General features: G+C 41.4%; 1 protein-coding gene across 13 annotated transcripts in view; it reads left to right on the top strand.

Annotated features, from left to right (window-relative positions):
• The window catches only part of Celf2 (CUGBP Elav-like family member 2), a 513,597-nt gene that overhangs the window by 411,079 nt on the left and 75,173 nt on the right, over positions 1-27,345 (top strand). For all 13 annotated transcript variants that reach the window (XM_052157034.1, XM_052157033.1, XM_052157039.1 and 10 more), the window contains one exon: positions 23,470-23,518. In XM_052157034.1, coding sequence (XP_052012994.1) covers positions 23,470-23,518 — 49 coding nt within the window. The remainder of the gene's footprint in view (positions 1-23,469; positions 23,519-27,345) is intronic.

Here is a 27,345-nt window from a genome sequence, read left to right on the forward strand (position 1 = left end):
CCAAAATTAAGTATCAGTGCAGAAAATAAAAGTCAAAATCTCAGCAAATCCTATAGCTAATTAAAATAGGTTTCTCTTTGTTTCAGTTTCTTATGTGGGTCAACAGAGGAAGAAAAGACATATGGAGCAAAGAAAGTAGGCTAAATCTAATGGTAGTCATACTCCGTAGGAGCTTATATTAGCCAGCCTCCCTACATTATAGATGAAGAACCCAAAACCAGAAAGGTCAGCTGATAGTGTGCTAAATATAACAACCAAGTGTTGGTGGAAAAAGGACAGCAAATCATGTCATGTCCTCACCATATTCCTATGAAATTATACCAAACGGTATTTTAAAGAATCAGAAATTCAGAATCCAAATTACCAGTGTATTCTTGGATTTACCTCCTACATAGGAGGTGGTTGGTTGGTGTTTTGTTTCTTCATTTTTATTTCTGAGAAAAAGGTAAAAGAAATCATCATCATCATCATCTTTCTGGCCATCTATCTAAAATGATAGTGAGGCAGATGGGTTTAAAACACATTAAAGAAGAAAATGAAAGCAACCCATAATGTTGAGGTCTGTTCGTAACTATAGCTAGAACAGTGATTCCCAGTTTCACCTGTAAGGTAAGACTTTGGAGATCTTGGAAAGATTTTTAAATCACATATGCAAAGCTGTACCAAGGGCAGAATAAATCAGAATCTTTCTTAGATGGGAGCCAAGCATCCATATTTTTAAAGCTTCCCCAAGTGTTCAGTGTTAGGTAAGTTTCAGAACTGCTCCTTCAAAAAGTAGACAGCATCAGCTCCGAGGACTGAGCACTGGCGAACAAACACAGAGCTGACTTTTTCTGTGACTGGGGTTTGAAGGCAGAAGCCCTGGCCCTAGCAAGCCCAACAATCTATACTAAGCCCACCATCGCAGTTAAAGAAATGAGTGATATTGATAGTGAGACGCAGACAATGGAGACTTAATCAGAATTCATTGGGAAGAGGAACTGTTAAAGGGTCCAGTGACCCCAAGCTCATCTTCACATACTGACATTAGCTTTACGTTTACATAGAGAACTTCTGGCAGAGGGTGAAAGGTATACGTAATTAGACTTCCTCAGCGGCCCTCAGTCCTGGTTCTGTAGGGTGGTCCAAGCAGTCCTTTTTACTTGAAGGGAAGTTGTTTTTCAGATGATCACTGGTGCTTAAGCTACAGCCCTGCCATCATGAGCAATTGTCTGACAGGGTTTGTCCTGTGAGAATCTGCTGTTCCTGATATCCATGGTGACTGCAATTTTAGGGACATTTGGCTGAAGACATTTATGCACATGATGGCCATTGTGGTATACTCACAATAAGAAGTCTCAGTTACCTTTGTGACTTTGAAGAAGAATGAGGTCAGTTAAATACTGTAGTTTTTAGATTGATGTACCTTGACAGGTTAACAGGTATATTAGTTACCTCCTTGTTGTGATCAAATACCTAACAAAAGCAATCTGAGGAAGGAAAAGTTTATTTGGGAGTACAGTTCAAGAATACCGTCCGTTGTGCAGGAGAAGGGTGACAGCAAGAGTAGGAGGCAGCTGGTCATACTGCATCCACAGCGGGACAGAGAGGAGCACGCGAGCTCAGAGAGGAGCGCAAGGAGGCAGCTGGTCATACTGTATCCACAGCGGGACAGAGAGGAGCACGCGAGCTCAGAGAGGAGCGCAAGGAGGCAGCTGGTCATACTGTATCCACAGCGGGACAGAGAGGAGCACGCGAGCTCAGAGAGGAGCACGAGCTCAGCCCAGTCTCTCCTGAGCGCAGCGTCCCACCCCATGAGTGGGACCATAAAGTTGTACCTTTTGTGATTGCTGAATTGCTATACACCTTCATCTGACAATTAAAAAGAGCAAAGTCTGCTATGACATCAAAGACTCAGTTTGCTAACTTTTTACACCAGATGTACAAAAAGAAGTTAAGGTAACCTGACCCTTCAGAAAAGAAGTAACTAGGTATACAAGGGAGGCTTATGTTTTCTAGGATCTTATTTCTGTGTAACTGTTTTCTCCTCACTATTTTCTCTCCACACTTTAAATCTGCTGGGAAAATCTTTGAATAGGACTACTTGAAATTGGAACATCCAAAACTATACTACAGAGATTAATGGAACTGGTGCTATTCCAAGCAGTTTTCCTTTGTTTTATTCCTGGCCAAAATAAACAAATCCTAAGGCATGATGAACAATTTTCTGCTCACAATGAGTAAATCTTAGCAACCTATTTCTACTGTATAGAAGCCATAAGAATGTAGAGTTCATCTGCTTCATCATTCATGAGTTTGAAATTACTTGCTAGGAAAGCAAATTATATATTATTCTGTTTTTCTTGATAGCCACAGCTTAAGAAACTTTTGCTGAGGAAGAAAATTTACCAATTACATGAATGCTAGGGTAGATCTACTGCTGCATAATAAGGGATGCCGTGTATACAGTTTAGAAGACTTTAAAAAAATGTCATCTTCCCTGGACAGTTGTAAGATTTCTTTGTGAGTTAGTTTTTGAGCTCTGGTCTTCTTTCTTATAGATCAGGAGTTTTTACAGTATGTGGTTCTTGTGAGCCCTCATAGTCCGGGAGACATCCTTACTAGCAGTCTGTTAGTACACTTGTTTGTTACTCATAAGACTAAGGCTTATTTGTTTACATTAATAGCTGTGCTTATCAGTCCAGGGTCAAAGGGTGATCTTCAGCTAGCTGATCAAGTATAGAGCAAGTCATGGGTAGAGAAAGATCCATGTAGAAAAAGAAGCACATTAGAGATTATATATATATATATACATACATACATACATATATGCCGGGTAGGGTGCTAGGCCCACAGAAACTGGCACACAGAAGGGTAAGTGGGGTGGAAGAGAAAAACTGAGCTTCTCTTAGAACAAAAGATGCATACATTTTTTCTCATCACAGTCAAATAACTAACTCAAGGTAGATACCCTGTCAACTGAATGTGTAAATATTATGCTTATCCACATATTCGTCTACTCATTTTGTTATTTCATTAACCAATTTGGCTGTACTGGTAGATTGGGAATGAAAGAATAGCAGCTTCTTGCTGGTGTATTTGTGAAGATTTAAATCCTTTCTTCTTTCTCATCAGTGTCTATGCCTCTTAAGTCAGAGGAGTTAAATCTCCCTGGTCCTTAGTCTTTGGGAAAAAATCTGATGTCAGTAGCTTACACAGAAGTAAAATCACATGGTCACAATCAGCATCTCAGCTCACTAATAAAATTAAGTCTGGACCTAAGCCCACTTGACAAATCTTGTTGCTTGGAAAGGAAGAAAAGAAAAGAATTAAAGATGCTCTCATCCTTGTGGAAATCTTTGGTAGTGCCACTCTGATGCTCTGATGACTAAGAGGACAATACTGATTTTAAGGAGACATCCATACTATTATTTTACATAATTTACTTCAAAGGGATAACCTCATTCTTAGATGTGAGAGAAGATGAGAACGCACGTTGAGTCCTCAGCTGGACTCTAACGAGAGGCAACTGTGTCAAAGTCCCAAAGGTCTTAACTCCAGAAATAGCAGCCAATAGTCTTATACAGTCATCTTCATCCTCTTGTGGATGCACTCTTTGAATAGATGCCAAATGCACCATTGAATGGGGAAAGCTTAGAACTGTCCATTACCCTTGGCATGCTCACCCTAGTTTGTAAGCATTGATATGTACATCCTGTAGCAGAGAACACAAAAACAAGAAAATCAGATGACTGCCGAGTCTGAAAGGTTAAAAGCCCCCTTCCTCTTTCTCCAGCTTCCAGACATTCCTGCCCACATACTTACTATGTTGCATCTGTACACCAGCACTCATAAGCTAAGAATCATAAAAGAGTAGGAGTCAAAATACTTTGTTGCAGTCTACTGAACTAAGTGCTCTGCCACCTACTAGACTGTACTCTTCCTCCCTGTTAGCATTTCAGCCCTTCCCATGTTGAGGGCCAAACTCCTTGTGGAGAAGTCACTGTCAGAACCTCACACTGTAGATAGTACCCACAGATACCTCTGAATCCACGGACTTTCAAGAGTAGCTTTTAGTCATAGACGTTCTCTCAGTAAATCTGTAGATGATGGATGGACTGGCTGACATGAAGTCTTAAATGTCTGTTGTAAACTAATCAAATCATGTATTTTTTAATGAGAGATTGCAATTGCAGAAAGGTGCATAAACTAGACATTAATTAATATGGCATAAAATTACTCAATTCAGGATTTGGAAACCAAGCTATGAAAGGATCACTGGAATATAGAATTTGGTGGTTCTTTTCCATTATGTTGATAAAATACTTGTATCGTGTCAGGTTCAAGATAAAATAGGTAGCTTAAATTTTGCAAGTTAGTTCTGAGGCAGATTTTAACAATTTGTTTGTTTGTAGTAATTCTGTGATGAGTTCAGATTGTCCTAAAGCTGAAAGGAAGCTATAAATTACTAGGAAAAACATCAGTAATAATAAAGCATTGAAGTTGTTTGAAATAGATGAAAGAAGCTTTCTTTTGAGTGCAAAATACTAACCAATGAGTCATGGTGTATTACAGTGCAGAGTCGGGTTATAAAGAATGTTTAATGTTACTTGAGTAAATCTAGTAAATCTGGAGCAGCAGAGATGTCATTAATTAATCAGTTAATTAATTAATTCAGAGTAACCTGGTCCTCTGGATTTGATTCTCAGCACCCATCAGATGTCTCAGAGCCACCATAAATCCAGCTCCACCAGATCCAAAGCCTCTGGCCTCCTCGGGCGCCTGCTCTCGGGTGCTGCACACACACAAACACACACACACACACACACACACACACACACGTGCATGCCTGCACATGCACACACACACACACATACACACACACAATTAAAATTGTTTAAAGTCTTTGAAGTGTAAGCTTTGTATGGAACAGACTTACAGAAGTTATATTGCAAAAAGAAACACCATGTATATGCATAAGAAGAGGATTTTTGGTACCAGGGAGCCTGGAGACTCCACAGCCTTCTGGCATAGCCCACCAGGAGGAAGTGATCTCCCAGCAGGCTTTCACTTTTGAGCACAGAGGTGAGATCTCCACCTTCTCTCTGGAGGGGACCCAGCTAGGAGCACATAGGGCCTAAGATCAGTGGAGCAGCTGGGATGCCTGCCTCCATTTGCATCCAGGAGCCTGGGAAACTCTACAGTCTTCTGTGAATAGCCCACCAAGAGAGAGCTCTCTGAGCAGTGCTTTCACTTTTGAGCTCAGAGGAGTAAGGACACAGGCTTACAGGCCCACAGTAGGAACAAACTCCAGCCAGAGACAACAATACCAACTAGCACCAGAGATAACCAGATGGCAAAAGGCAAGCACAAGAACCCTACCAATAGAAACCAAGGCCACATGGCAACATTAGAACCCAGTTCTCCCACCACAGCAAGTCCTGGATACCCAACACACAGGAAAAGCAAGAGTTGGATTTAAAATCGTACCTCATGATACTGACAGAGGACTTCAAGAAAGACTTAAATAACTCCCTTAAAGAAATACAGGAGAACATCGGTCAACAGGTAAAAGCCTTTAAAGAGGAAACACAAAAATCCCTTAAAGAAATATAGGAGATCATGTGTCAATAGGCAGAGAATTACAGGAAAATACAATCAAGTGAAGGAACTGCAAAAAACCATCCAGGATCTAAAAGTGGAAGTAGAAACAATAAATAAATCACAAAGTGAGACATCTCTGGAGTTAGAAAACCTTGGAAAGAATTCAGGAGTCAAAGATGCAAGCATCAACAACAGAATACAAAAGATAGAAGAAAGAACCTCAGGTGCTGAAGACATAGACAACATTGACTCAACAGTCAAAGAAAATGCAAAATGCATAAAACTGGTAACCCAAAATATCCAGGAACTCCAGAACACAATGAGAAGACCAAACCTAAGGATTATAGATATAGACGAGCGCGAGGATTTACATCTTAAAGGCCCAGTAAATATCTTTAACAAAATTATAGAAGAAAACTTCCCTAACCTAGAGAAAGAGATGCCCATGAACATACAAACATAAAAGATACCCACACAAACATAAAAATAACATAAAGCCTTCAGAACTCCAAACAGACTGGACCAGAACATAAAATCCACCCGGCACATAATAATCAAAACACCAAATTCACTAAACAAAGAAAGAATATTAAAAGCAGTAAGGGAAAAAGGGCAAGTAACTTATAAAGGCAGACTATCAGAATCACACCAGACTTCTCACCAGAGACGATGAAAGCTAGAAGATCCTGGGCAGACCTCATACAGACCCTAAGAGAACACAAATGCCAGCACAACTCTCAGCAAAACTCTCAATCATCATAGATGGATAAAGCAAGATATTCCATCATAAAACCGAATTTACACAATGTCTGTCCACAAATCCAGCCCTACAAAGGATAATTGATGGAAAATGCCAACACAATGAGGGAAACTACACCCTAGAAAAAGCAAGAAAGTAATCTTCTTCCAACAAACCCAAAGAAGATACCTACACAAACATAAAAATAACATAAAAAATAACAGGAAGAAATAATCGCTATTCCCTAATATCTCTTAACAACAATGGAATCAGCTCCCCAATAAAAAGACATAGACTAACGAAATATTGAAATAATTCTCATGTAAATCTTCAATTTTATCAGAAAATGTAATTCCCATTTTAATTAATTTAGTAATTCCTTTTATGTGTACCATTTTATCTGCATTATTTTTCATGATAATCTTCAATTTTGATGTCTTTCTATATACTTCCTCTATTTTATCAGAAATGTTTTCAATGTAAATCTTTTTATCACAAATATTTCTAATCCCACCTTCAATTAATTTAGAAAGAGGTTTATTTATTTATATATTTATTTTTATTTACATTGCAAATGATTTCCCCTTTTCTGGGTCCCCACTCCCCGCAAGTCCCATAAGCCCTCTTCCGTCCCCCTATTCTTCCATCTACCCCTTCCCACTTCCCTGTTAGAAAGAGTTTTTATATCAACCACTTTTATGTAAAATTTTCCATGAAATAGTCAATTTTAGCATGTTTGTCTATTTCTTGAATTTTACCAGAAATATCTTCCATGTAAATCTTCAATGTTATCTGAAAATGTTTTTAATTCTACCTTCAATCAACTTAGAATTATCTGTATGCCTATCATTTTACCTATATAATTTCCATGATAATCTTTAATTTTAACATGTTTTTCTATATATTTCTATAATTTTATCAGAAATATTTCCATGTAAATCTTCAAGTTTATCAGAAAATGTTTATAATTCCACTTTTAATCAATTTAGGAATACTTTTATGCCTACCATTATTTTATCTATATAAAATTTTCCATTCTAACATGTTTTTCTACAATTTTATCAGAAATATTTTCTACGTAAATCTTCAATTCTATCATAAAATGTTTCTATCCCATATTTCAATTAATTTAGCAATGTTTTGCATGTCTACCACTTTACTCCTTAATTTTCCATGAAAATTGCCAATTTTAACCTGTTTATCTGAAATGTTTTCCATATAAGTCTTTAATTTTATCATAAAGTGTTTTTATTTCCCTTTAAAATAAAATAAAATTAAATTTTTTTAAAAAGAAGAGGGTTCTTACACTTTTTGTGGGTTAGCATATTGCAGAAATTCCAAAAAGAACCAACAAGCTTGAATAAAAGAGAAACACAGTATGGCAGTGAGAGTCAAGCCCGGCAAAAGCACACTGGGCTGAAGTGTATAGTGCCCTGAGATACCGGCCAAAGAGCTAGGAGTGAAGCTAGAAGATATGTGTTAGTGTTGGAGCAAAGGAAAACTTCTAGACTAATCAAGAGAATTCAGACAGAAGTGATATAGAAAACAGTTTGACAGGCAGTAACCAAAACAGCTGAGGAAGACACAGATGACATTCAGACCAGCAGAAATGAAGAGCAGCCTAAGACAGCGGCTGTGGAAACAGAAGTATGGCAAGAGGTAAAGTGAGTAGACATGGGCCTGAGCTGGGACTCCAAGAGAAGAAAGTAAGTGTATTTAAGGCCAAGACATAAGTGTTCTGTGGTGAGGGTTATGCCAGTGCCAGAGGGCACTCCACCAGCACTGCTCTCAGTCCAGTACCTAGGTTTCTGCTGGCCACTAAGACTTAGGTCTAGTTGGACAGATTTCTCTTCCCAAAACTATTCCTGTGAAGATGAAGCAGTGAAATGTCTTTAGAAGTAAGGATTTCTCTGGGAAGCAATACAAGGAATCACTACTAAGGCAGGGGACACCAGTGAAAATGTTGAGACCGCCCAGGTGAGGAGACTCTCCAGCAGTTATGCTAAGAGGAGAAGCAAGCAGAGGGCGGGGTGAAGGAAGCCAGATGGGCATCTTCCTGCACAGTGGATAGTATCGGGAGACTGCAGTGGGACATGTCTCTTGAGTTCAGGCCTCTGTTCATCTGGAGGTGGGGAATTGTCAGAGCCCAAAGCCTTATATGATAATTATGGACAGAGACTAATAGCAAAAAGATAATTTATTTAAGCTAGACTCACTTAAAGTATGAGATTATACTAAATTTATAGCATATGGAATTTCATAGTAGACATGTACATAACAACCTACCAGATCACTGAGCTACTCCTTGATGGCCACACAAAGCATTACTGTTTCTGCGTGTGGTATTGCTTCACCAAACATCATATCTAACTTAGCATCTGTTTAATATCTGGAAAATGAGTGTTGGAGCATCACTGCTGACTTTGGAAGACAGTTCAACTATAAAAAGAAATAGTAAGAAAGGTTACTCGTGTATTTCCCACTTATTGATAAGAAAGGACACATTATTACCTTTCTCTTGATTTTGGCTCATTAATCCACAGTGATTTTGATCTTCAAGCTTTTACACAAAAATTTTGTGGTCTTTTGCTCTAATTGTAGCTGCTGTGTCTTTAATCTTAGCAGCACTGTAACTCTTAAAGTTTTTCTCATGTTGAATTCCCACATTTATTTCCATTATCAAATTGCTTTATACCTTTAAGTTTATTTTTGTTTGAGGGGGTTGTTTTTTAAAAGTAACCTGGGTTTGCCTTTATCGTTAATATGTCAAAGAAGCCCGGCATGGTGATGCACACGTTTGATTTGGGAAGCAAAGTCTAGCAGATCTCTGAGTTCAAGGCCAGGCTGGTCTATACAGTGAGTTCCAAAGTAGTCAGGTCTACACAGAGAAACTTGAAAAAAAATGAAAAGAAAAGAGAAGAGAAAAAGGGAAAAAATAAGATTTCTTGTCTTAAATAGCACTATTTCTGAAAGGTTTTTTTAATGGCCTATTCTTCCTATTTTAAAACTTCATTTTTCTTCTTATTTTAGGAATAAATAAAGCAAGGTGGAAGCTTGTGTTTTTATTTAGTATGAAAACAGAATCTAATCACAGCTAATGAGTATAATACATGCTAGTCTGTAGCTCTCTTGTTTGGTGTGCATTTTATACGCAGAAGGTAACATAGGCTGAATAACTAGGGTGCCAAGTTACAGATGGGGTTGGAAATGTTATTTGACAGCCGATTAGAGTAATCTGTCAGAAATGATGACTTAATCACCATAACAGACTCCAAATTCCCTCATAGAATTCTACCCAGAGTAATCTCATTTTCTTGCCATACTTTATTTTATATTTTGCCAGGACTAAATAGTCATACTGCTTGTTTTATCCCCTTTACTACACTGCATTATTCTAGTGGAAATATAAATGCGTCATGTCATTGTGACTTGAAAAGGCAGAATTGGAGCCCACTAAGCCAAAAGCAGACACAGAATTCTGAGTTCTCTCTGCTTTCTCTCACTGTATTATTATTGTGTATCAAAAAGCTGGGAGTTGAACATTGCTTCCCAAGGACCAGAAAAGGCCATTCTTTATAGTACATTCTTTTAGCTTTTAAATGGACCCTTATGAAACTCCTCAGGGCAAGTTCTATATAAAAATGATCATAATAACTTTATTGGACATTTTACATAGCTCAATGACTCTGAGAAAGAAATCATAATTTTTTTCACTGAGTTTTTCTTCAGTTGTGATTTGCCATGGGAAGAAAATTATATGTCATAGTTCTTGTTACTATCCATTCAAATCTCACTTTTTTTCTGGACTTAGAACACATATATAAGAGTATGCCAGCACACAGTGACTGAAATCCCCCATGCACCCACTATGGTGACACAGTCATGATGCCCAAAAGAGCAGTGATGAGCTGCTTTGGCCAAATGCGAGTGAGCCTGCACTCGGCGTCTCCCAGGAGTTTGTATCTTCAGGAGGTGACAGCTTTCTGTAGAATTTATAAAGAATGGTTTGAGTAACTGTGATAACAAATAACCTTAAGTAGTTAACACAGCCTTGGGATGTGATAGTGGCTTATGTATTGGTAAGTTGGCCATACACTCTGATTTTTAAAGATTTAAACTAGAGATAATAATATTAAGTGAATTAAGGCAATCTCAGAAAGGCATTTTAATGTTTTTATTTGTATTTTCTAGATTTTATATAGATACATAAATCCACGTATGTATGGGATAAAGGCTCTGGGCTTATGCTCCTGCCACAGGCGGACGTGAGTGGACATTCTGGCCCCTGTTCATTGGCTGTGTGACCCTGCCCTCTTGATTCTTCTAAATATCAGCTTAACAGGGCCATTGTGAGAAATAACTGACTGACTTACAAAAAGCTTGTAACACATGACTGGAAAATTAAGAGTGAAAAATGAGTTCCTCTTTTTTCATCATTGATAAATATTGATTAAAATCAGTTTGACTGATCTGAGAAATTATTTTTGTCATGTGTTACTGCTTAGCAGTCATTCTCATAACTACATCTCAGGCAATTTACAATTGGAAGAAAAGCGAGTGCAGGGGTTCCTGCTCAGTGCTAATTGGCCAGTGGTCCCGAGCCAGAGCCACCCTGTTGCTTCCCTCTCTCGTAGTGCAGAGTGATGTCACAGGAACTGGAAGGATGGAAGTACATAAAATAGCAAGGCTAGATAACTGTGTGCTGTCTTCACTAAGAGAGAGAACCCCTGGAAATACATTTCAGCGAATCGCCTACCTACAGTTGGTGGAAACTCTCGCACGACTTACCATTCGCAAAATCACTTTTATAAAAACTCTGATAGTATAGTATAGTTGCATTTGTCTCATAGTTATTATGCAAACCACATACCAAGTACCCTACACAAAGCATTTTTTTGTGTTGTCATGGAGTGAAATAAAGTTGCTAGTGTTCTGGTTTGGTTTGGTTCTCTCATTAACTTGGAGCTCATTCATAGACTGGCCTGGTTCACACCCTTCTTTCTTTACTTTTAAAGATTTTGCTACAGTAAGTTTATACTATATGCCAGCATAGATGGTCTATATAAAGCTATTGTGATAGTTTTAATTATGAGACTATAATGGTGAGTTTTTAAAATCTATTTCAGGTTTACAATGGCATTGTTTAAATCTTGAGTGAGAGGTGATTACTTCATCAGTTGGTGATGGACAGGACTAAACAAGTTGCACATGCGTTCTCATCTGTGTAAGAACTCATGCAAGCTATTTTCTCACCATCCCCTAACTTCCTTACTGATAGATGGTAACTCATATTCTTCCCTGTAGGCACACTGGGCTGCGCATAGAGGTCAGGAGAAATCAGTCTAGGTTCCTCTGCAATGAGCTTTTTAGGCACTGGTCAGTGATTGCTGGTGCTGTGACCCAGCCTTGCACCTGTCACTGTGGCATGACGTTTGGATTCTACAGAGGGAGTGACAGCTGTTGTCAGAGATAAGTGCAGTACTCTATTGCCCTCACAGACCTTCAATAATGGCTTTGTTCTAAAGACCTATACTCATTTTCATTTTTGTCACCGGCAGCTGGCTTCTGTGATGAACCTAAAGTACTTTTGGGGGTGGACCATATCTGTTCCAATCAGGGAACTGCCGTTCTGGGCACCAGTAGTGGGCAGATCAGTTCTAGACCTCTGTGTGTATATGAAGGGAAAAGAGGAAGACAGCCCCTTGTACTTACCCATTGAGAGGAGGGGTCAATGGGGAGGCTTTCTGCAGGAATCTGGTGTACTGCAGCGCCAGTCAGGGTGCATCAGAAAATCAGCATCACACAGAACAGGCTGTATGTTGTGGATGGTGCAGAGTTAGAGCTTTAGGGAAGAAAAGATGGTAATATATAAATTTGTTCTCACGTGGCATTAAGCAGATCCACATAAGCATTGCTTAGTGTTCTCAAGCTTACTTGCTCTGGGTTGTTCTGCTTTGACTCTATATGTGATGCTGGGAGTTGATTGTAAATGAAATGACACTTAGAACTACCCAAACCCCAGTGAAGAAACGAGGGAGGGAGCTATTAAAACTTTCCTTTTTGTTATGTTCCATTTGATTAAAAATAGGTAAAGCTAAATATAGACCAAGAAACTAGCCAGCAACTTGATATGTAACTGTGGGCAAATGTTGTTATACCATAATGAATGAAAATCTATAGTAATACAAATCTAGAAAGCTTTGTTCATAAAAAATGCCAACCTAAAGTATGTTTAGTGTACTGAAATCCTGTGAGCAGTATCTTTGTGTAAGGATGTTTGTTAGGTCCACTGCACTCCTGTGAGCAGTATCTGTTTGTAAAGCTAGCACCAATCACTTTTCTCATGAAAACACATCTCCACAGAGAGTAGGAGTGTGTGGGTTGTCTGTTTGCTCCCAGGACAACTGAGTCAAACACGAGCTATAGACTCATTGCCTGTGTTTCATCACAACAAAAAACTCCCCTCTACATGCCAGAGAGGCTGGTGTTTATAAAACTTCATAGACTCATCAGAAGCTCATGCGGATTGTGACAGTGTAGACAGATGACTGAATGTGCTTCTCCAACATGGCCAGTTCTGTATGATTGTGAAGGCAAACGCCTTGCTCTACCTCCCCAACACTCTTGACCATCCTGCGTGCTCATTTGCCACTCAGGACTGGGTGCAGTTTAGACTCTGGAATTTCCTTACAACTGCTGAGACATTAGACACTGCAGTGGAGACTAGCAAGTTTTCTCAGCCTTTTCTGCTCCGCTGGCATTAGTCAAAACTTCAAGGTGCAGTATACAACATAGAAATCTATCCTTGGGCCACTCCAGTCTAGGCAGCAGAAGGTTCCGCAGTCATGTTGGAAGGCATTAGGAAGCAGCCGTGCTGACAGCACTGGTTTCCTCTTCAACTCTTAGAAAGGTGCTGAGGATGTGACTTCTAGCTGCCAGCTCTGGTGATGAGGCCAGTTTTGGTTCATGGTTGGGGAGTCAAATCATTTGCTTCTGTGAACGTGTTCCTGAATGTCATTCTCCTTTCCTCGTCTTACTGGGCTTCTGCTCCCTTCATCGTGAGTAGGCTGCTCTCTTTAAGAACTCCTGCTGCTTTGGTCAAAAAGTCTGTAATAATCATTCTGTAAGAGCATGCTTTGATTAGAATGTCATAGATTCATTGTATAATAATAATAATGCATCTCGTTTTCACTTACTTTGTGCCTCTGCATGTGAGTTCTCTTCTTTGAGATGTCATTCCTCCAGCTTTTTATAGTACTAGGAAGTAATGCCCAGGCCTCATGCTTGCTGCTTAGGTGCTCTACCACTAGTCTGTATCACTGGTCTTCTTTGCTTTTAAACATGGTTTTACAAAGTTGCTCAGGTTGGCTCTGTACCAAGTCTATAGCCTAGGCAGACTTTAAACTCACAATCCTTGTACCATAGACTTAGCAAGAATGTATTCAAGAAGCAACATCTTGAGACACCATATTCAGTTCATCCTTACTTGGTCTGTATTGGGCATTTCTGAGTTCCCATATTGTCTTAGCTCAGCACATACTGTGCTCTAGAAAACTGTTGATAGATCTGTTTCGGTACCCTCTACATGTCCATCATGACAGACCCTTTCATTTCCTTCATCTTACAGAATATATGAAAATGAGCCATTCTTAATATAGTACCTTTCTCAGATACTTATATAATACCTTTCTCAGAAGTTGCAGTTCTTTACACACATTATCCAAATTGTCTTCCGAATGTACCTGAGTAGACCACCTACTCAGGTGGAGTTCACCATAGCCTAGCAACCCAGAATTCTGTCAACTAGACTTTATCCCCTAGATCTAATACAGAATAAAACAAAGTCCAAGCCTATAGTGACAATAGCTGCTTCACTGTGGCTGCCATTACTTCCAGATGTTCTTAGGTCAGATACTGACCAGCTGCAAGAAGATGAAGAATGAAGAATTACTGTACTATTAGTCATAAAGCTACAGAGACCAAGTGTGGTGGGAGTCTAGAAGAGGAGGAGAATCCTTTGACTGAAGGGTGTATTGCAGGCACCTTTGCCAGACTCTGGAGAGTAAAGCCTGGAGTTCTTAATTAGAAGCCCAGATGGCCAAGTCCCATGTTAGATACTGTGGAGAGGCAGTGTGGCCTGGGAGAGTCGTCACTGGATTCAAAGCAGGGAGATTAGACTTCTGATCCCAGCACTGTCATTAATCAGCTGTTTGTCTTTCGTGAAGACCCTGGTTCCCTGCATAACTGCAACTGAGAGCAGCTTTAGAGGAGAAAGGCGGGGCTCCTGTGGCTCCCAGTTCTCCCCTCTAGTGTGCTGCATACATCAGATAAAGCTAGATCCGCAGCACTTAGACCTGATGCTCGCAGCACCTGCTCCTCTTCTAGTGATTGTCACTCCCTTTTATAAAATGTGTGTATCAGTCACCATGCTGGACAATAGGCTTCCTGAGGGCAAAGCTACGTTCATTTTATCTTTACATTCCCATACAACATATATACATTTACTTCCATCTCTTGTTTCTTTAAACTGTAATCTCCTAAGACTATGCAGTGTATTACCCATATAATTCTTTATTGTCTTGAAAGGAGAACTGCCACCTTCCATTGTTTGCATCTATCAGATTTGTATATTCATCCTTGGCAACTACAAGAAGCAGTGCTCTTCACTTGTCACGTGCATTATTGTCTTTCCCATAGCTCAAATAAAGATTTCTTTACGTTTACTGTATATGTATGAATGTTTTACCTGCATGCATGCATATGTACCATGTGCTTGTAGTACTCTCAAAGGACCGAAAGTTCTCCTAGAACTAGAGTTACAGCCAGTTGTAAGCCACTGTGTAGGTGCTGTGAACTGAATCCAGGTCCTCTGTAAGAACAGATGCTCTCAGCCCCTGAGACATCCCTCCAGTCCAAATTTCTCATTCTTGGAAATCCCTGTCATGGCTCTCTGCCCTTTGCCAGCTCCTTGCTCTGTCCTCTTAAGATAGTGTCTTCCTGACAATGCCCTCAGAGGTTCTGTCCTTGCTCCCAGCCCTTATCATTCCATCAGTTCCTGGGGCTTCTATGGCCACCTCCCATCCGGGACCCTTTGTCAGGCATGAGCCCTGCAGTGCCAGTGTCTTGCTAATCATAGTGACATCAAAATTAGCATGCTTAGGCTGGCGTTCACACCTCTGACTGGAGTTCTTCTCCTTCATCTGCAAAAGAGCCAGTTAACACTGAATTTTTATAACTTGACAGTGTTACTGGGGCTGTTTACTAGCTATCATTCTGACTCCTGTGTCTTTTATGTAAGCCATCCTCAATGGAATCACCAAACTGCCTTTTTTTTTTCTAAACTCAAAATTCTGCCCAGTGCCTTTACTGCTTAAATCTTGTATCCCCACAATACACCTGACAAACCATCAATTTCTTAGCTTACAAGACCCTCTAAGACCCAGTTGTTGACCACCCTCCCAGCCTTACACTGCCCTTTTTGCTGGCATGATAAACTCCTTTTGGAAAGGAACTATATTCACTCTTCTTATTTTCTTTATTGACTAAATAGATTTTTTTTTTCTCCATACAATATATTCTGGCTATGGTTTCCAGTTCCTTCGGAGGTGGGGGAAGGACAAAAAGAACGAAGAGGAGGAGGGGGGGAAGAGGAGGAGGAGGAGAAGAGGAGGAGGAGGAGGAGGAAGAGGAGGAGAAGGAGGAGGAGGAAGAGGAGGAGGAGGAAGAAGGGGAAGAAGAAAGCAAGCCAAACCAAAAGCACAAGAAACACATAGAATCAAAAGAGACACACATTAGTAGACACAAGAATCCCGTAAAAAGACAAAACCAGAAGCCATAAGGTTGAAAAAAATTCCCTGACAAAACATTATGAGACAAAGAACTTCCAAAGGTGACATTGACGTTTGTGTTGGCCATCTACTGCTAGTCATGGGTCCGGCCTTTAAGTGTTGTTTGTATCCCAAACAGGGATATTGTTTAAGGAAAAACAAAACAAAAAAATCAAAAAACAAAACAAAAACACAGGAACAGAACAGAGCAAAGCCCACTGGCAACAAAATGGCTCCTGATGAATCCTCCTGACAGTCTGCACTCACAGAGCAGTGCTGTGCTCAGCCACCAGCAGGGACGCTTCCCCTGTGTCACATGCAACAAACACAGGGTCTGCAGCCAGACGGTGTGCAAACAGTGAGAGATTTGGGAACACTTGGCCTTAAATGGGATGTGTTCATCCAATAAGAACAGACAGAAAGAGTGTAAGAGCCAAAGGGAACGGAGACACCAAGAAAACAAGGCCTCTAAATCAACATGATAGATGCAAATATAAACTCACAGAGATCGGAGCAACCAGCATGCACGGGGCCTGCCTGGGTCTGCGCCAGATGGGGCCTTAGAGATGAAAGAAGTAGCAGACTAACAAGCCTTCACTCCTGAGCCGTGTCTCCAACAGAGAACCATGTGCAAAGGAAATAGTTTATTAGTTTATTTTATTTTACATACCAATCACAGTTTCCCCTCCCTCCTCTCCTTCCAGTCCTTTCCCCCACCTACCCATTTCCTACCCTCCTCCCACCACACCCCCACCCCCCATCCCACATCCACTCCTCTATTTCTTTTCAGAGAAGGGCAGGCCTTCCCGTGAATATCAAGCAGCCCTGGTATATCCAGTTGCAGTGAGACTAGATGCTCTCCTATTAAGGCTAGATGAGATAACCCAGTCTATTAAGGCTAGACGAGATAACCCAGTAGGAGAAAATGGTCCCAAAGGCAGGCAACTGAGAGACAGCCTCTGTTCACACTATTAGGAGTCCCACACAAAGACCAAATTACACAGCTGTACCATGTGTGAAAGGTCTAGGTCAGTCTCATGCATGCTTCCTGATTGGTGGTTCAGCCTCTAGGAGCCCCTGTAGGCCCAGGTGAGTGGTTCTGTAGGTTTCTTGTGGTGTCCTTGATCCCTCTGGTTTCTACAATCCTTCCTTCCATCCTCTTCCACGGGGTTCACTAAACTCTGCTTAATGTTTAGCTGTGGGATTCTGCATCTGTTTCTATCAGTTGCTGGTGAAGTCTTTCTGATGACAATTGAGTTAGGCAGCAGTCTATGAATATAACAGAATAGCATTATGAATTATTTCATTGACTTTTGTTTGTTTGTTTTTCTTTTAGCCAGTCATGTTTGGTTCTATCCTAGGTCTCTGGAATATTCAGCCCCTGGTTCCTGGCCATCTGGGCAGTGTCATGGGTGGACTCTCTCTCTCTCTCTCTCTCTCTCTCTCTCTCTCTCTCTCTCTCTCTCTCTCTCTCTCTCTCTCTCTCTCTCTCTCTCTCGGCATGGGTCTCAAAGTCATTGGTTGGTGTCTTAGTCAAGATTTCTATTCCTGCACAAACATGACCAAGAAGCAACTTGGGGAGGAAAGGGTTTATTCAGCTTACACTTCCACATTGCTGTTCATCACCAAAGGAAGTCAGGACTGGAACTCAAGCAGATCAGGAAGCAGGAGCTGATGCAGAGGCCATGGAGGGATGTTTCTTATTGGCTTGTTTCCCCTGGCTACTCAGCCTGCTCTCTTATAGAACCCACCCACAAGGAGCCCTCCCACATTGATCACTAATTGAGAAAATACTTTACAGCTGGATCTCATGGAGGCATTTCCTCAACTGAAGCTCCTTTCTCTGCGATAACTCCAGCTTGAGCCAAGTTGACAGGACAGTTGGCCATATCCTCAATTACTCTACCATCTTTACCTCAACACATCTTATAGGCAAAACATATTGTAAGTCAAGGGTTTTGTGGCTTGGTTTGTGTCCCAGTTTTGCATGTTATAGAAGATGGCTTGTTCACGACTCCATGTCCCCATTACTAGGAGTCTTATCTAGAGTCACCCTTGTAAATTTCCATTACCCTGGGTTTCAAGATCATCTCAGAAATGTCCCCTAAAAGCAGTTGTCTTTCCCAGTACTGTTTCCCTTCATCCTGCCCTCACCTGATCCTATCCCAAACCTACCCTCAAACAGGTCCCTTGAACTACTCTTAGGGTTAGGTTATTTGCCCATCAGTAGATGGCCAAAAGGAAAAGAACTCAAAGGTGTCTTTGGAGGTTCCTTGTTTCAAAACATTATCTCGGGGCTTTTCTTTTTGTTTTTTGTTTTTTTGTTTTTTGTTTTTTAATTTTACTTTATTTTTAAACTTTAATTTATTTGTATAGTTTTTCTTACCTTTGTACCTTGCGTATATATTATGGCTTTCAGGTTAGTGTTTCTATAGGGTTCTAGAATGTACGAATAAGTGGGTCTCTAATTCCTGTGCCTTCTCTTGGCCTCTTTTAGTTTTGTCCAATTCCAATGTGTTAGTTTTGTTTTTATTATACTTAATTTACTTTATTGTTTATACTTATTATACTTTATTTATTTTATTTTATTGTTGTTCCTTAGAAGCCTGTTTGTTTTTTAATGAGACAGAAAGGGAGCAAAGCCAGATGGCAGGGTAGGAACTGGAAGGAGCAGAGGGATGAGAGGCAGGATATATTATGTGAGAAAAAGAATCCTCTCTTTCAGTAAAATCAGGGGAAAGAGTTGTTTGGCTTGTGTCCCCATTGAGATTCCATTGAAGAAAACAAATTTGTCATTTGCTAGTGGTTATCAATTGGAGAGAGCCTCTGTGTTAGCGATGGGAGTGAGCGGGTGTCCACTTCTCTCGGCACTGGGAGCACGCACGTGTGGCGCAGAGCAGAGCAGGCCCTGGGCACACTGCCATGATCTGTGAGTTCCTGTGTGCTGATTCTGCTGTGTTTAAAAGGCCTTGTTCCTGTGGTATCCCCCATCCTCTCTGACTCTTACACTCTTTCTGCCTCCTGTTCTAATAGTCCCAGCTCTGAGAGGAAGATTTGATGCCACCATCCCTTTAGAACTGAGTATTTCAAGGTCTCTCCCTCTCTGCAAATCGCAGGGCCGTGGTTCTCTATCTTTGTTCCCGACTACTGCAGGAGGACGTTTCTCTGACAATGGCCAGGCAAGGCGCTGATCTAGGAGTACAGCAGAGTGTCGTGAGGAGTCACTACTACGGGCCTTTAGCAGAACAGTACCATTTGGTTTTCCCATCGGTCCCTGGCCTATCTCGCCTCAGGTCCTTGGCCACCTGAGCAGTGTCATGTACATCTTCACTTTTACCATAGTCTTTCTGGGACATCCATAGGTTTGACAAGCCATCTTCTTTCTTCTGCCAGCAAGTCTAAGAACTGGAACTAGATGCCATGCTTGCTAGGAAGCTTTCTTCTTCTTAACTGTGTGTTTCTTCTCCAGTACTTAGCATGTTGCTCTGTTAACTGTTTGAACCCATGTTTGCCAGCAATATAGCACCTGAGAGGAAAAATTTCTTTCATGGCCTTTGCTATCTAGCCGGCCATAGCCTAGAGCCTGGTACATGCCTACTAAATGGGTGGGCAAATGGAAGCAAAGGGTAACCTACTCAAAGGCTCTGGAATCTTCCTTAAACCTGGTTCTCCCCCTGTTCCGTGGCCACACCAGAACTTTCTTCTGTGGTGTTTTTTTAAGGACTTCTTAGGACTCCTACACATCCTCAAGTAGTGTCTGCTCTACAAATTAAGCATATGAATTACGGAGTGGGGATGCTAGTGGGTGCTGCTTCTCAAGGCCTGTGCTCTATGGATAAACGCACCCTGCCTGTGCTACCAAGGCTACAGGCAGCTCTGAAGTACTTAGGGTCTTACCCTTGGCAGTTCTTTCTCACTGTCCCCTTCCCTGATATTCCGAAGACACTGGTGGGCATTTGGTGCACTCGGACTACCTGATAGTAATGTCCCATCATATAATTAACTAAGTACCATTCCCTCTCATTTAAATTAGATAAAACCCAGAGCTGTGGCTTGCAAGTAATGGAAGTCCACTGGGGAAATTAAAAGTTCACAAAGAGCAGACGTATTATAATAAAAGCATTTGCACAGCCAGTGACTCCATCCATCCTGGGGTTTCCTTATTCCTTGGGATAAGATGAAATATCAAATAAAAGGACTTTGGGAAGTACTTTGAAGAATTTAGCTTAATTGGAAATAGTGGGAGCATCCATGATTAGAGTAAACTCTTGTCATACACAGTGGTGTTCTCAGCTTTGTGTGACAGACTGTGAGCGTCCAGGCCTGCCACAATTCAAGTCAGCCTCATTTGTTTCATGTCTTCTGTATTCCTGCATATGTGCTCACTAATCATAAGGTTCATGTCTCTCTCCTACCCTCGCTCTTATCTTCCCTCCTGTATGTCTCTGTATTATTTAGTGATAACTAAATCAAGCCACTTGAAAACCTTCAAATCGTTTCTATTGAGACATGAGATAAGCCCATAAAGCAAATAGAGTAGGTGGTAGACAACAGACATGTCATCATGCAAGACGTACAGCCGTCACCCCAACATCCTTATATACAGACATGTCATCATGTAAGAGGTACAGCCGTCACCCCAACATCCTTATATACAGACATGTCATCATGTAAGAGGTACAGCCGTCACCCCAACGTCCTTATATACAGACATGTCATCATGTAAGAGGTACAGCCGTCACCCCAACGTCCTTATATACAGACATGTCATCATGCAAGAGGTACAGCTGTCACCCCAACATCCTTATATACAGACATGTCATCATGTAAGGAGTGCAGCTGTCACCCCAACATCCTTATATACAGACATGTCATCATGTAAGAGGTACAGCCGTCACCCCAACATCCTTATATACAGACATGTCATCATGTAAGAGGTACAGCCATCACCCCAACATCCTTATATACAGACATGTCATCATGTAAGAGGTACAGCTGTCACCCCAACGTCCTTATATACAGACATGTCATCGTGTAAGGAGTGCAGCCATCACCCAACATCCTTATATACAGACATGTCATCATGTAAGAGGTACAGCTGTCACCCCAACATCCTTATATACAGACATGTCATCATGTAAGGAGTGCAGCCATCACCCCAACGTCCTTATATACAGACATGTCATCATGTAAGGGGTACAGCCGTCACCCCAACATCCTTATATACAGACATGTCATCATGTCAGAGTTACAGCCGTCACCCCAACATCCTTAAATACAGACATGTCATCATGTAAGAGGTACAGCCGTCACCCCAACGTCCTTCTATACAGACGTGTCATCATGTAAGAGGTGCAGCCGTCACCCCAACATCCTTATATACAGACATGTCATCATGTAAGAGGTACAGCCGTCACCCAACATCCTTATATACAGACATGTCATCATGTAAGAGGTACAGCTGTCACCCCAACATCCTTATATACAGACATGTCATCATGTAAGAGGTACAGCCATTACCCCAACATCCTTATATACAGACATGTCATCATGTATGGAGTGCAGCCGTCACCCCAACGTCCTTATATACAGACATGTCATCATGTAAGAGGTACAGCCGTCACCCAACATCCTTATATACAGACATGTCATCATCTAAGAGGTACAGCCATCACCCCAACGTCCTTATATACAGACATGTCATCATGTAAGAGGTACAGCCGTCACCCCAACGTCCTTATATACAGACATGTCATCATGTAAGAGGTACATCCGTCACCCCAACGTCCTTATATACAGACATGTCATCATGTAAGAGGTACAGCCGTCACCCCAACGTCTTATATACAGACATGTCATCATGTAAGAGGTACAGCCGTCACCCCAATGTCCTTATATACAGACATGTCATCATGTAAGAGGTACAGCCGTCACCCCAACATCCTTATATACAGACATGTCATCATGTAAGAGGTACAGCCGTCACCCAACATCCTTATATACAGACATGTCATCATGTAAGGGGTACAGCCATCACCCCAACATCCTTATATACAGACATGTCATCATGCAAGAGGTACAGCCGTCACCCCAACATCCTTATGTACAGACATGTCATCATGTAAGAGGTACAGCCATTACCCCAACATCCTTATATACAGGCATGTCATCATGTAAGGAGTGCAGCCGTCACCCCAATGTCCTTATATACAGACATGTCATCATGTAAGAGGTACAGCCGTCACCCCAACATCCTTATATACAGACATGTCATCATGTAAGAGGTACAGCCGTCACCCAACATCCTTATATACAGACATGTCATCATCTAAGAGGTACAGCCGTCACCCCAACGTCCTTATATACAGACATGTCATCATGTAAGAGGTACAGCCGTCACCCAACATCCTTATATACAGACATGTCATCATGTAAGAGGTACAGCCGTCACCCCAACGTCCTTATATACAGACATGTCATCATGTAAGAGGTACAGCCGTCACCCCAACATCCTTATATACAGACATGTCATCATGTAAGAGGTACAGCCGTCACCCAACATCCTTATATACAGACATGTCATCATGTAAGAGGTACAGCTGTCACCCCAACGTCCTTATATACAGACATGTCATCATGTAAGAGGTGCAGCCGTCACCCCAACGTCCTTATATACAGACATGTCATCATGTAAGAGGTACAGCCGTCACCCCAATGTCCTTATATACAGACATGTCATCATGTAAGTAGTGCAGCCGTCACCCCAACATCCTTATATACAGACATGTCATCATGTAAGAGGTACAACCGTCACCCCAACGTCCTTATATACAGACATGTCATCATGTAAGGAGTGCGGCCGTCACCCCAACGTCCTCATCATTCCCTGGCTCTGCTCATGTATCAGCACTTCCCATGTGTGTGCATTGAGCCCTCACAGCCCTGTTCTGCCGGTGTTATCTAATCCCATTGCAGATGAGAGGGCTACACTAGAGAACTCACACTAGCCCAGGTTCCGTAGCTCTAATAGATTTCAGATAGAATTACATATAATATAGAGGTAGAGGTTATATTTAACGCAAAGCCAAGTTTCCTATTTCCAAGCTCAAGCTCTTAAGTACTATTCCACTGCTCCCGGCTTGAAGGTTAGGTTCCTGAACATAAAACTGAGGGAACAAACTAAGGTAATATAACCTCTTAGAGGCCATGTTATTAATGATGGATCCTTGTAATCATAGCAGTACTTGAATAGTATCACATTCTGAAGCTGGTTTTACAGTTGTTCAATCTGCCTTTACTTTCTCACTTTTATATTTTTAGATGCATCATCCCATTCAGATGAAACCTGCAGATAGTGAAAAGTCAAACGGTAGGTGGCGACCGACTGTCTGATTGAATAGTGCCTGCTACTGTAGATTACTTCAGGTCGGGGAGGGGAGCCAGCTCTAGCTGTTGTTCCCTCTGGAAGGTGGACAGCTACTGCTCCTGGACTCAGCACATGGAGAAGACTGGAGACTGTCTGCTTAAGCCTTGCCCTACGTGGTGGCCATGTGGGGTCTGGCTAGTGTTGGTGTACTCCTGATGGGTGGGAAGGGTGTGAGTGGAAAAGCAGCCTGACGGGTGGGAAGGACATGAGTGGAAAGTGAGCAGCCCCTGGAGAGCAGGCTACCGTTCTCTCTCATTGCTCCTCTTTGGCTGTCTTACTGTATTCTTCTCTAATTGTACCAAGACATTTGCATCAGAACCATTCAGAATGAAGTCTGCTGATTAAATGAACATACAGTTGCAGAATAAATGTGTATTTGATGAGATCTAGAATAAAATTGAGATTTGCCTCTTCAAGGCACTTCAGAGTTGATAGTCCATATTTTTTTACAAATTTTTCTCCCATCTCTATAAGCCTCCTGTCCCAGTTTTGTTCTTTTAACTTTCTAAAATGTATATTCAAAAGAACCATCCACGTCGTGGACCAAAGAGCTTCTCTGTCCCCCAGGACTGACATAATCAGCCCTGTTTCCTTCTAGCAGGCAGCTTCGCACCTCATTAATTAGTAATCAGGGCAGAAGCCATGCACTTAGAGATCTATATATCTGCAAATGTAAATTATGATTGGGTTCTGAGTCTCTCCACGAGGTACTTTATGGCTAATTGCAGTGCATCCCATTTTCTGGCTTCTTCACAGACTGGAAAGTTTGGAAGAGAACTCCCAAGTTGTCACAAGGGTTGCCAGCACTGATTTGTCAGAAACAGGGCTTATTCTGTCACTTACCCTCTTTCTGAGCAGATGCTGTTGCATTTCTCCTACCTTCTCAGCCTGTACTTCCCAAAGCTGCCATATCTTCCCTACACTGTTTTAGTGTAAATAATGACATTTATCACAAGAAACTTCCAAAAGTCTACCATTTCCTTATGTGAGAGACCATGGTCAGATTCCTCCCTCCCTCCCTTCCTTCCTTCCTTCGCTACTCATTTATCATTTCCTGTACACCACGAAAAGGTGTCTAGGGAATGGCATTGCAACAGTAAACCTGAAGAAAACAAAACAAAAGACTATGACCCTGACAGGGAACTTTATTCATTTTAATGACTTAATACCTAATTATCGTCCTTAAATAGGGAAATTTGCATCTGCTCATTCATAAAAGAGGAATAGTGGTAACTGCCTTATGGCTTGGCTTTTTGTTTCCTCTTGAGTCTCAAAGTAAGATATTTGCTGCAGTCTTTATAAATGATGGGACACTTTTTTGAGACAGGCTCTCTCTGTGTAGTCCTGGCTGTCCTGGAACTTTCTCTACAGAGCAAGCTGGCCTCAAATTCAGCGATCTGCCTGCCTCTGCCTCCCAAGTGCTAGGATTAGAGGCTTGTTATCACCACGGCCCGGATGACAGAACACTTATTAAAATGTTAGTTATTACCTCCCGGAGGTATGCTGGGAGATAGCATTCTTTGTTGAGCATGCCTTTCTCTAAAGAAAGCCATGTCTGTCCCAGACACTCTTTAGTAGCAAACAGATGAGTCATGTGGGACAAATTCTGTCCGGTTATGTCGTCATGGAGTTTGTAGCCACCAAGAGATACTCTACCTATCCTTTGTCTCCAAACGTCTCTAAATTATTTTGGAGCAAAAGTCATGGAATGAAAGTCTGTTGAAACTGGTCTGTCTTATTTTGTAGCTTTGGGTTGGATTTATAAATACCCAAATCATATATTGGAGGTGAGCGCATAGGACTGGAAATGCCCAAGTATTGAAATATGGTATATTTTCTTCTCTGCTGTTAGTGTGTGTACCCTTTCCTGCCAAGAGTTCTCAGAGTTGCACTGCTTTTATTCTCCAGTGTCAACCCTGGACACAGTATTCGGTTAAGTCTAAAACTACTACAGACCAAACCATTTGCTCCAAATTTTTCATGATCTCAAAAGCTGAGGAGGATTTTGATATCCTTATTACTATAATAAAAAGCACTTTAAAATGCCCCAAATTGTCCAGGGCAGTAGATAAGCAAGCTTCAGCATGTACCAAATAATCAAGAACGACCTACGGGCATTTGTACTCATATCATCACACCCAGTTCCCTGGCCCTCAAAGCCTCCTGGCCGGCCATCTCAAGATACAAAATGGATTTAGTCCACCTTCAGAAGTCCCTGTAGTTCTTCAAGTTTCAACCTTGCTCAGAAGTTCAAAGTCTGTTTTGAATATCAAGGCAATCTCTTAACTGTGACCCCACCCCTGTAAAACCAAAAAGTAAATTACATACCTCCAACATAAATAAAGAAAATCCCAAAAGGAGGGAAGGGGAAGATAGTAAGAAAATACTGGTCAAAGCAAGACCAAACACATCAGGGAAAACACCAACTCCTACAGCTCCGTGCCCCATGCCTAGGGCTTTAGATTGAAATGGCGTTAAGTGTCTAAGCCTCCCAGCATTGCTGGCTGTAGCATCCATCTCTGTGTGAGCTGATTCTTCCCCTTACAGTTAGCTCTGCTTGGGAGATGTTTCGTGGCCCTGACATCTCCAACATCTTTTAGTCTTCACTTACAACCAGGCTCCACTTTCATAGCTTCATGTAATGGCCTCTTGTGCCTTCTCACAGACACCACATGTTGTCTGGCCTCAGTTGCTCTTTAAAACTATGGAGAAAGAATGCACAATTACCTCCCTCCTGAATCTTCGTGCCTGCAAAGCCAGTACCATCTGGATTAACTGCCATGTTAGCCGCCAGCTTCAGACAGACCTATGTCCCATTTTATTGCATTATCAGTATCTTCTCTGTTGAAGCAATTAGGCATATGTTTGTTTGTTTGTTTGTTTGTTTGTTTGTTTGTTTGTGAGACAGAGTCTTTCTGTGTGGCCCTGTACCTAATTTCTTTGGTAGAGAAAATGTCAAATCAGCACAGTGTTGCATCTGAGTCTGGCAATGACTAACACCTCTCATGGAGGCCTATAGTGAGAAAGAGCAAAGGGCAGAAAGAAAGAAAACATACAGCTTGGATGGACATAGAACACCGGGAAGCTTAATGCTTAAAGCTTGTGCTAAAAGAGAGACTGTGAGTGTTCTGGGATTCACTACATAGACCAGGCTGGCTTCCAACTCACACCGGTGAAGCCTCTGGAACCAGGTCTTTACTAGTCGCGGCACTTCTGCCTTAACAGTCCCATTAGAACATGCAACACTGAACTACTTTTCTAATCCAAAGTTTCAATGTCTTCCACACTGCTCCAGAAAGCAACATGCCCAGGTTCTTCTCAAAATCAACCCTACTCTCCGGTACCAACTTCTGAGTTGGTTACTTTTCTGTTGCTCTGGGAAAAAAAAAGAAAAAATACCATGACTAAAAGCAACTTGAAGATGAAGGGGTTTATTTGGGCTTATAGTTTCAGGGGAGGCATGGTGGCGTGAGACCAGAGCAGGAAGCTTAGAGATCTTGTCTCAAGCCCTCAACCACACCTAGGAAACAGAGTGCCCTGGAGTGAGGTGGAGCTGTAGAAACACTCAGAGCTCACCTCTAGTAACATGCTTCCTCCAGTAAGGCTCCATGTCCTAAAGGTTCCAGAACCTTCTCCAAAAGTGCCAGATTTCCTATAGGGGAAATTTACCAAATAGTCCACCACAGAAACGAGCGTAGCATAATACCTAGCACACTAGAAACACTGTTTGCTGGGTTATGCTAGTGGTAAATTAGCAGCATAGTTTACAA

This window comes from Apodemus sylvaticus, chromosome 14, assembly GCF_947179515.1.
Source record: "Apodemus sylvaticus chromosome 14, mApoSyl1.1, whole genome shotgun sequence".
Lineage (NCBI taxonomy): Eukaryota > Metazoa > Chordata > Mammalia > Rodentia > Muridae > Apodemus > Apodemus sylvaticus.